General features: G+C 41.7%; 1 protein-coding gene across 1 annotated transcript; it reads left to right on the top strand.

The window, feature by feature from the left end:
- Positions 1–585: 585 nt before the first annotated feature.
- On the top strand, positions 586–9,576 carry LOC115898356. Its single transcript, XM_030933151.1, has 3 exons — positions 586–817; positions 7,544–7,677; positions 8,192–9,576. The coding sequence occupies exons 1-3, from the start codon at positions 718–720 to the stop codon at positions 8,489–8,491; spliced, it is 534 nt and encodes a 177-aa protein (XP_030789011.1). The 5' UTR covers positions 586–717; the 3' UTR covers positions 8,492–9,576.
- The last annotated feature ends 1,703 nt before the right edge of the window (positions 9,577–11,279 follow it).

Genomic DNA, 11,279 nt, shown 5'->3' on the forward strand with positions numbered 1-11,279 from the left:
ATCTATTTTTGACAGCTCTTTAAGGCTGAAGAAGTGTTAGCTAATAAAGTAACACTGGACTTGCTGATGTGGGAAGGTTTTAACGTCTGGTTCTCACTCAATGAAACATGAGTTTCAAACTCCATATATTCCATTTACCCAGACCTCCAAAGGAATGTCTTTTCTAAGGTCAATTCTAACACCTCCAGATGGACCAGAGCAGCATTTCCTAAAGTGTCCTCCAGGGAATTTGAGTGCTAAAAGATGTACCTCAAAAAACAAAAAAAAACGTTCTGTCGTCAATTAAGTTGGGAAATTCCGCTAAACAAAATCGCCCACTTGAAGATGTACTTTACCCTTGAGTATTTTAACATCTCCCTTTTCTGTGAAAGTATCAGCCACTCCTCACCTTTGCCATGCTTCCATGTAGGAGGAGTGTACTTCCTGGCCCATCAGAAAACTTGGCCAAGGGACTTGCCTTAGCCAATGGAATGAGAGTAAATATTATGTACACCACATCTAAGCAGAAGCTTTAAATGTACTTGAATCATTTGCGTCAACCTCTTTGTTCCTACCCTCTGCCATGAGAAGAGTGTTCCAGAGAGGGGCTGCTCCTTCAGCCTACATCCTGGGATGGAAAGAAATGTGGAGCTCAGCAGAGCCAAAGCAAGCCAGAGCTGACCTACAGAACTGGAAGCCAGAAGTAATGTCAGGAGAAGCTTTCCCATCTGAAAGATAATGAAACACCTGCTATTCCTGAGGAGTCCACTAGAGGATGAGACTCATCCAACTATCCAACCTAGAGAAAAGTGGGGAAACTTTGGCAAAAGGACTGATGGTGAGTATTTAATATATATGATTGTAGAGCTAGGATTAAACTAAGGATGAGAACATGAATAAGTATGCAAATGTTACAGTTCTGACATAATAGGTGGATTGATATTGTTGGGAGCCAGGATTGGTTCTAAATGTAAAGAAAAGAATTAAAAAGGGAGTGGGGACGGCAAGGGAGGGCCTTATGTGATTAGATTGGACTTGGAAGTGTCAACATAAACTCATGACGTCATTAAAATTTTTTATTTTTTTGCATCCTAAAAGCAATGACATTCCATTTAGCTGTGAGCACACCTGGAACCCCAGTCTTAGTTTATAAATACCATTGCTAACTGAAAGGAGCCAAGGATCTTTGGAGAAATGGTTGATTCCAGAGCTGGGGTGGGGAAGGTGAAGATGAGTCTGGAACATTTTGCCTTGCCAGGAAGTTATTAAGGTGCCCACAAAAATGATAGCAATATGTCAATAGAACACAGAAGCCAACCTGAAAGGGTTCCCACTGGCCAAATTTGGGGCAATTTAAGCATCAAAACAAAAGAATTAGGCCAGGCATGGTGGCTCACACCTGTAATCCCAGCACTTTGGTAGGCTGAGGCTGGCAGATCACCTGAGGTCAGGAGTTCAAGACCAGCCTGGCCAACATGGCAAAACCACGTCTCTGCTAAAAATACAAAAAGTAGCTGGGCATGGTGGTGCACGCCTGTAATCCCAGCTACTAGGGAAACTAAGACACAAGAATCGCCTGAACCCGGGAGGCAGAGGTTGCAGTGAGCCAAGATTGCACCACTGTACTCCAGCCTGAGCAACAGAGCGAGACACTGGCTCAGAAAATAAATAAATAAAAAACAAATGGATTAAAATTAATTTAATAAAATAATCTATGAGTGAATTATTTTAAAACAAAGAAAAGGAGAAAAAAAATCCATCCTTAAAAATGGATGCAGACTAATAAAGCTGAAAGGAATGGATGCACTCTGGATCTAAGCCTCCCTCACACCTTTTCTCCAGGCCACCTTGTCCAGGTCACAGTCTGCACACTTGTATGCACTGGCCCTGGAGAGTGGAAACAAGTACGCTTATCAACCAGAAGTGTCTAAAAAAGAAAGACTTCTCAAGAGAAGTTTTTCCAGTTAGAGGAGCCAAAAATAAATAAATAAATATAGAAAGACATAAAAATAGAGCAATGGAGTAATAGAATAAGAAGTGGTGATAGGACCCAGTGACAGGAACATGGAGTCCCAGACCTGCTGACAACAGAGCAGGGAGCTCATAACAAAGAAACAGAAGACAGTTCTGCAATTCCACAGCCCTTGAAACCACAGAGCAAGAATAATAATTATGCAGCATGAGTTGCCATCACTTTCTGTCTTAAAGCATCACAGATATCAGCCATTGATACCGATCGTGGAGTTTTTCCCTACTGCTCTTGGATGCATCCTCAGGATCTTTCTCAACACAACAATCCACTGGCTTTTCATCCAGAGCAAAGGACGTCTTCTCCATATATATAAGAGTTTTATAAGGTTGAGGGTAGGAAGTGGCCTCTAGTGCTGGGTCTCAATTCAGCATCCATGTTGGTGACAGACCTAAACTAGGGACCTTTACAATAAAAGAGTAGAGAATATTTTGGCATATGTGCTGCCAAAGCAAGCAAGAGTATAGAACATTTTAGAGTCTTCCACCCAAGTAACTATGCTAATTTTAACAATTACAGCAAACTGGTGCCTTAAAGGTTAATTCCTTCCCAGCTATAAAGAATTCTTTCTCTAAGCAGTCCATAAAACTTAAATTTAACTATGGAATGCCAGAACAAGCACGCCTAACTTTTACTAAATCTACCTGTGGCACTGGGAGTTTTTATGGTCATACTTAAACCAAATGTCAATCAAAAGCATTTACACCTCCATTTAAGAATTAGCAGTTTAGATTGTGAGGGCTCCAAGGGAAATAAAATTCTACCAGTTTTCCCATGATCCCTAAAGTCACAGGAGGCGGGAACTTTTAGCTAAGAACATGAGTATCTTAGAGAAGTAGAATGAGAATGATGCAGAAAAGTTTTAAAGTTTTTATAATAAGGGTAGGGTATAGCCCTGTTTCTCTCAAGCCCAGCTTTCTAGGCCTCAAAGCCCACACATATTTGCATAGCTTCTCTAGGACTACAGAATCTCCTACAAAACGTTTAATTTGGCAGAGTAATATGAAAATCATCCTTCAGCATACATTAATCTAGGGTAGAGATCTGCAAACTCTTTCTGTAAAGGGCCAGATAGTAGATTATTTTCAGCTTTGCGGGCCACACAGTCTGTCCAACAGCAACTCCACTGTTGTAGAAGGAAAGCAGCCATATACAATATATAAACAAGTGAACATGGCTGTGTTCCAATAAAACTTTATTTACAACAAGCAGGCATGGAGCTGGATTTGGGCCACGGCCACAGTTTACTGAACCCTGGTCAGTTTGCTGAGCATCAAGCACAGCTGAGTTGCAGACTGGTTTTCCAGATGCAGCTGCCAACTTCCACCCCACCCATGATATGAAACCTTTCCTTCTGGTGGTTCCTAACATGCCTTTGTTTTAAAATCCGAGGGACTGTTCATGTACTCATGGGTACATCACTGCCTCCTCTTATTTACAAAGCATTGTGGGGACTACAGGGATTTAGCTTACCAGCAACCTTTCAGCACAAGCAGAGCCGGGAGGCTCCACTGAAAAGGCTCCTAATGTACAATTAAAATGTCATCACTGGAGATGCTTTTTTGCACCTTGCACTTGAGTTTGCTGGAAAAGTTCATATTTGCCTTTTCATTCCTCACCCTGCATTCTGAGGGCTTCAGGCCTTTAGCGTGGGCCATATTTAAATTGTCAAAAGATGTCAACAAGTTGTGAGGGACAGCCTAACACTGGCAGCAATTACTACAGGGCAATAATCAATGGGAGTCTTTTGTTAACACTGCAGACTCACCATTGACTCAGGAAGTAAGTGTCCCAGTGGTTTAGGTGAAAGCTGAAATGGACAAGCAGTTTCACCCTAGCTGCTCAAAAGCCACAGACATACGCTTGCCCCATTAATTATTCCTATCCCAAAGACAGCTGTTACCGTCCCATGTCTGCTGTCTGCTAAGGAGAGGCGGTGGCCAGAGACTCACAGACATTCTATTTACGGTGCCAGGAAATGCATCCTTCTTGCTTTCCGAGAAAGGGTGATTGCCTTATTCCACTGTGATTCCTTCTATAAATAGGTAAAGGTCACATGTGGAAATGGAGGGTTTTCAAACTTTGCTCATGCTTTTTGATTTCAGAGATTATATTTATCTGGCACAATGACCTGATGAATTACACCAATGTGGAATAAATGCCCTTTGTGACACGCAACGCACATATTGACTTGCTCTTCTGCCTTGCATTTTTAATTTTTCATTTTTCTGGCTTTAAAGTCACATGCCATGTACAAAAAAATCTAGAGCTGGAAGTTGAAGTAAAATCCACTTGGATAATTTTCTGACCCTAATTTCCATAAAAAAAACATGTACCTAGAGTCATTTTTTCAAGGAAAATGGAGTAAAAGTCCCATTCCCACTTGATATCACCTTTTCTGGATTTGCCAGTACTATTCACCCAGTTAAATGCCACCTCCTCCAAGAAGCCTACTCCCATGTACAAGGTAGATACAATCTCTCTTGACTCTGACCTTCCATAGGAATTTCCTGCACCTTTGCAACACCCACATTTTCAGACATGCCTTCATGCCTTGATGTGCACATGCCTCAGCCTCACCACTTCATCCCCACCCCTTGAGAGCAGGATCCAGGTCTCGTTCTTCTTCAGTCTCCACAGGGTCCAGGACAGTGCCTCAAATGATGTAAGGGCTCAATAAATGCATCATGAATAAACAAAGTAGTTCCTGCTTCTGTCTCTGAGACTCAGGGGACCATCAAAAGCAAAAATATTCGGCATTATAAGTCATGACATTATTGCATGGGCTTGCCCTGTAATTAAAATTAAAAGAATGCAAAAGGCCTTGGCTTCCTTGATAAAAAGAAAAATTCAGACAAAAATTCAATGTCAGACTTTTCTATGCAGTTTATGAACAGCAGTGGATCAAAGAAAGTCTTGATGAGCTGAAATCCCAGGAGAAACAATGTTACCGCAGATAGGAAAACAGAACACCATTTGCACAATGATCTTCAATTATCATCTTGCTCGGACACAATAGGTTCCTAGGGTCAGAGCAGGGGTGGCTCTAAAGTCAGCTAGAAGATGGCCAAACAATGATTCCTCTGGTCTCCTCCGCAGCTCCAGCAGAGGGCCCTCTGCACACTGGGTCATTTTCTCACCCCCTACAGCATCCTCTCAGAGGAGAATTCCCACCAAATTCGGTAGGATGGAAAGCCGGCGTGCTGCCTTGGGATGAGAACAGATAATGATGGATGAGGCCAGTTTCCAGTGAGACTTCCATTGAGGAAGTTTGCTTCTGAGCACTGACACTTTCTCCCCCGGATCGCTGAGTAGCACTATTCCATGGGGGCCCCCAAGAGATGGAAAGAACATCCTGCTGGAGGAATGTTTCCCATTTAGAAATTGGCTTTGTGCAGAGGTAATTATTTCCTAAGGTAAATTTTAAATATAACAAAGGACAGCCATTTCCATACATGAAATTACACCATTTAACTTTATAGCCATCTCTTTCCTCAAGCAGTTAAGTTAATTTTTAGATGAAGGGCTTGACTGTCTATTTTTACTACATGTAATTCAGTGTTCTGTAACTTTCACAGCTATTGCTCTTCATTGCTATGTGAAAAATCATGGCGAGCATCAGGCATGTAGTTTCAGCCATTCATATCTACAGGGTCTGAGGATTTATGACAGGAGGAAGATACTTCCTTCCCAACAGCGTATGTAGTAAATCGATTCCAGGGGCCACTGGACTGCAGGAAGTCTTTGTGATGTTTTCTGCGGTGCATGGGTTTGGCATAACCTGAATTGAGAGTTATTATTTCTGAATTGGTATGTGTATTAAAAGTTGACCCTTCTCTGGATCAGTTTACAAATCTGTAAAATGGAAATAGCAATGTCTACTTACATCACACGAATAGCTGCAGCTTTCAGTTGAAATTTTTATTTTATTATTATAAGCTGAGACTGAGTGGTAACAGGGTGTTGTTATTATAACAGTAGCCAAAACGCCAAAAGGAGGCAAAACGTGGGAAAGCAGGCTTTTTGCATGTACAGATGAGATGGCTATACCCCATAGGCTTTATTCACAGAAAAAAATGTGGAGAGAGTGAGAAAAGACTTTTTTTCAACTAATAGAAGGTAGAAGAAAAACAGCAGTGACATAAAACTTGGCAAGGTCTTCCCGCTTCCTGGGGACTCTAGGAATTTCCCCAGATTGGTCAACCTCACAAATCACACGTCTTCATCTTCCATTTCTGACAAATTGAGTTTGACTCTGTAAAAGATTTATTCTCCAGTGGTTCTAGCTATCAAAGACAGAGGTTCCTAACCTGTTTGGTTCAAAGTTTCCTCTGCAAATCTGGTAAAAATCTGTGGCTCCCAGATCCAATTAAAATTTACAAAGGTATATCTTATTAACACAACAAGTGTAATAATAACATCTAATACTGAGAGAGCATTTTGGGCCACAGGTTGTGTTAAGTGCTTTAAGTGCATTTTCTTATTTAGTCCTCACCCCAACCCAGTGTGGCAGATATTATTTCCCCCATCTTATAGATGACTGAAAAAGCTTGGAGAGGGTAAGTAACTTAGCTTCCACGCAAAAACTTACTTACAATCATAGAGGTTCTCAGACCTTGTCGAGGCCCATCCACGGGCCATCAAACACGCACCCCAGGTTAGGAACCCTGCCCTCTGCAAACAGAATATGTGCACAGAAGAGCTTGTCAAAATGTCCTAAATTCAGAGCTCATCCCCAAACATCAAAAAATAATATGCATATATATGTATACACATGCACATATGTGTGTATATGTATGTATGTGTGAATTACTATGTCTATGAATGAACCATTTTTATTTCTGAGGCAGCTCTCTAAAGCTGCTTAAGACTGCTGAACCATTTCATCTCTACTCAGCTCTGCTACCTGATAAGATACTAACATCACATGTTTACACCACACCCCCACTCATCAAACAGAAACTGCGTTCTCTAGCACTGACCCTGGGGAGGTGTCATATAAAGTGCTACCAACCAACAGACAGATTCGCAGCTCCTCAGCCGACATTGGTAATGAATAACATATTACCCTGGGCCTTGAAGCCCCTTTCAAATCCATTACTGATGACCCTCCCTGTCACTGGGCTGATCTGGAGCTGGTGTTTAATCATAGTCCTGCAGTGACATCAGAGATCTGGCACCGGACTCTGCACAAGGGCCTGGGGGAGAGGTAATTAATGTTGAGTGCCACCGAGGAATTCCCGAGAGCGGGCACCATGAGTCTCATCGGCCTTTGAGCAACCGGCATCCAGGTGAGGTGGTACAATCCGGCTGGCAGGCTGCACCGGAGAGGTTCCGGGGCTGGCCTTGAGCCATCGGGTCCACACAGGCTTGCTGAAGAGATCATCAGCATTTAATCAATCTTCCAAAGGGAAGTTTAACCTGAAAAAGTCAGCCTTCCCTTCAGGCTTCCGGGGCATGTGCTCAATGGCAAAGCAGTTTTAGAAAGAGGGTGCTGATTCTCAGGATGTGTTCCTCCCTCTTCCTTCCCAACAGTCAACGCTGAAGTCCAGATGGCAATGCAAGAACCCCCTCTGATTGCAAGAAATTGTCAGAAGAAGTTATCCAGTCCTCTGATTGTGGGAATCTGTACCAAGCTGGCTACAGCTCTACAAAGGCGAGATTTCCAGGTAACGCAGAGTTGAGTTTTGTGTCATCCATATGGCCTGATTTCCCAATTTAGTGACCTGACACGTGGCCAAGAGAAAAACGTGATGGGAAAAAACTCAACTAGAAAATATCAGAGAGAAATAGCATCACACAGTTTCTTTAAATTACAGTGAACGAGAGAGTTAACGATAATCAGCCATTTCATCCCATAAGAAAAACAAAATAAAATAAAATATCTACAGAAAGCCAAAATACTTTTTCCAAACACCATTCTGGAGTTATTTACCGCCAACAACCCTTCCAAACAAATCAGTTGTTGATTTGTTTGTTTGTTACACAACCGGACACATATGGCTGATCAAAGTAATCAGAGGCTGGTGGGGTGAAGATACAACTCAAAACTAAATTGAACTGAAGAGCAAAACATACTGCAAAAAAGTTCAGGCCTCAGGCACACCTTCCAAGCTGTGTTATTCTTTGCTATTCATACCACTTTCCTTATTGATGTGAAACAATTTTTGTTTTCTTTTCCAGAAAGAATGCTGCCAATCGCCAGAGGCAGACATGTTTATCAAGCTGTGTATCTTGAAGTCTGACATAAAATCTGTGGCCTTTGGTACAGCTGAAAAACACTCTGTCGACACCATGGAGAGTGCAAGCCCGTGGTGCTGGCCTCAACCCAAGGAGTGCAGGGGAACGGACAAAAATTTGACTCAAGGCCAAAAATTACAAGATGAGGGAAAGTCAGACTTGAGGCGAACAAGCCTTTTCCATCGAGTCTGTTTAATATCTCGTGTAAGCATCCAAACCACAAATCGGTCAGCGCTTAGGTGAAAAGACAAGTTTTTCTCCCTTTTGGAAAGCTATTTTGCTTAAGCTCCTATGAATACATCAATTATATTAGCCCTGAGAGTGTCTGTCAGTGCAATGTTAGAAGGCCCACTATTTTTCAGACTGCCCACGTCAGACACAAAATACCCTTCAAACTCCCTGCCCTGAATTGCTTGGGCCAAAGAGAGCTTGAGAGCAAAAGGCATAAACGCCACAGCATTGACAGTGAGAAGAGCCACTGGTTTTAAGTAAACTTGTAGTCATATTTATCAGCTTAATAAAATCCGCCCAGCACTCGTGGGCCATCAAATTCTTCAAGTCAGGAAAAATGACTCTTCTGTGACAGAAAGTATAAGGCCAAACAGCAGGTTGCCAGCAAGACCGCCTCCCCTGCAGGCCAGCTGGGCTCGGAGCTTTGGGAAGGCAAGTTTGCAAGAGCCTAGGCCTGTTGCAGAAATACTCTGTCCTCGGTTTTTCCTTCAGGGCCAGGTCCCTGGATTCCTGGATAAGACATTTACAATATGTGGGCACCACACTGAATCAGGACTGTGTGCAGAGAAGCAAACCAGGTCTTTCCATATAGATAGGGAAAAATAATCATAACAGTTCATTGTTGTGCAGCTTCCAATGGACTCCAGTGTTACCTGGTAATCATCAGTCAGCTGCCATCACCCTCAATCTTAAAGGTGTCATTTTTGTACTTCAGGTATTCTTTCCAGAGTCCCTCTGCCCCTTCTTCTCCCTGTCTTATCTGTCCCCGATCTCTGCCACCCTCAGTTGCTTACATTGGCCAACCAGCCTGAAATGGGAGAGGTTGAATCCTTCATGCTATGTGCGTAGCCAACATTCCACAAGATTTATGTCACTAACGCCTGTGAAAATGACAAATGGTGGGAAAGAGGGCCAAAAAGGGAAGCAAAAATAAATCCAACTATGATTTAACGAAGGATGGCCCAGTACCTGTACCTAGTGGGTGCTGTGATATCTTGGGGGACATGAGTTTAATAAGAGAAATAAACTGCCATATGAGGATCTTTAAAATGCTCTCGTTTTCCATTCAAAATCTCTTTAGAAAAGTTGCTCTTTACCATTAAGTCATAATCCAATTGTGTCAACATGGTAATCAAACATCTGGATTGATTGGATGGGGGAAAAGGGAGATTATTTTCTAAGATATTTTCTCTAAAAAATAAGCTTAAGAGTAGAAGGGGTCCTGGTTGCCCGGAGTTGTCTACAGTCATGGAAGGAAGGCTGCCAATATGAGAGATGAGGATGGTCACTCGGTAGGGTGACTTTTCCATAAAATAACCTTTATTGTTCCTGTCACATTTAGTGAGCTTACTGCAACTACTACCCTACCAAAAGTCACTGACTTCAGTAAACCATGGCTCAGCCATATGATGAATCATCCAGGTGCTCAAAATTATTCTTATGAAGAGCTTTTAACAACAAATACAGATGCTCGTGATATAATACTGTGAACAAAAGCAAGATATACAAGGGCATTTGCAGTATAACGACAACCATGAAACCAATCCACATATGAGAACAGCAATACTCCAAAATTTCAAAAGGTGATTATCTATAGATGGTGGGATTCTAGATGATTTTTGTTATTTTCTATGCCTTGTATTAAGTGTTCTATAATAAGTAGGGATTCATTTTTATAATTAAAAATATATTTTTAAATGGAATAAAATCTCTAAAAGGCATCACCTACTTCTTTCAAAGGCCATATATTCCTTATTCACGGTTTGAAGCTTCAGAGCGAAAATGGCACTGTTCAAAATATATATCTGCTTTAGAACCTATTGTCTTCAATCTTTCCTGTGATACTTAAAATTTCATAGACCTTCACAGAAATGTGGGAGGAAATCTGTTAGTGACTTTGTACACGCACGGACGATCTGGAATGGGTACTCTCCAGTGAAGCAGCCACTGGCCGCTGTGGCTACCAAGCACTCGAAATGTGACTGGTCCATTTCGAGTTGAGCTCTGAGAATGAAATACACACCAGCTATTGAATACATAGGAATGGGAAGAAAAAAAAAAAAACATGTAAAATATCTCAATAATAACTTTCTATAGATTACATGTTGAAGTGACATTTTTGAGATATTACATTAAATGAAAAATACTATTAAAATAATTTCACCTATTTCTTTTTTTTAATGTGTAATGTAATGTCATATGTAAAATGAGCTATGTAGCTCACATTAGAGCTCTTTTGGACTGAAATGCTCCAGAAAAAAATTCTTCAGAAGTGTGCTTCAATTATCCACCTATCATCTTTCAGAAACATGCAGGATCTGAATATACACAGATTGTTCACCCAAGCCAGATCTATGGCCCCCAATAAAATGTATTCTCCTGCCCCTCTTCCAAGTTGTATTACACTTTTAGTGGTCAGACAATTTCAGTTATTTCCAAGCACAGACGAATTGAGTCCAGTTCAATGAAGAGCACTTACAGGCTGCACCTAACAGCCATCTTGCCTTTCTTCAGACTGACACGGCCCACAGAGCTCAGAATTCTCTAACTCCCTAACATCTGCCTCTGTTCCCATGGATTCACTCACACATCTGTATAACACTTCATTCAAAGGACACAGTCCCCATTTGAGACAGCCTCAAATATTCACAGCTCCCCAAAGGCTGTGCCAAAGAAACTCCCTCCGTGTAGTTGTAGGCCATCTCTCAAAGTGCTCTTGGTGTGAGGGGACTGAAAATTATTGCTCTTCAAAAGGGCAGGGGAAAATGAAAGGAAGGATTATGTCTGCCTGAACTGCCAA

Source organism: Rhinopithecus roxellana, chromosome 6 (genome assembly GCF_007565055.1).
Source record: "Rhinopithecus roxellana isolate Shanxi Qingling chromosome 6, ASM756505v1, whole genome shotgun sequence".
Classification (NCBI taxonomy): domain Eukaryota; kingdom Metazoa; phylum Chordata; class Mammalia; order Primates; family Cercopithecidae; genus Rhinopithecus; species Rhinopithecus roxellana.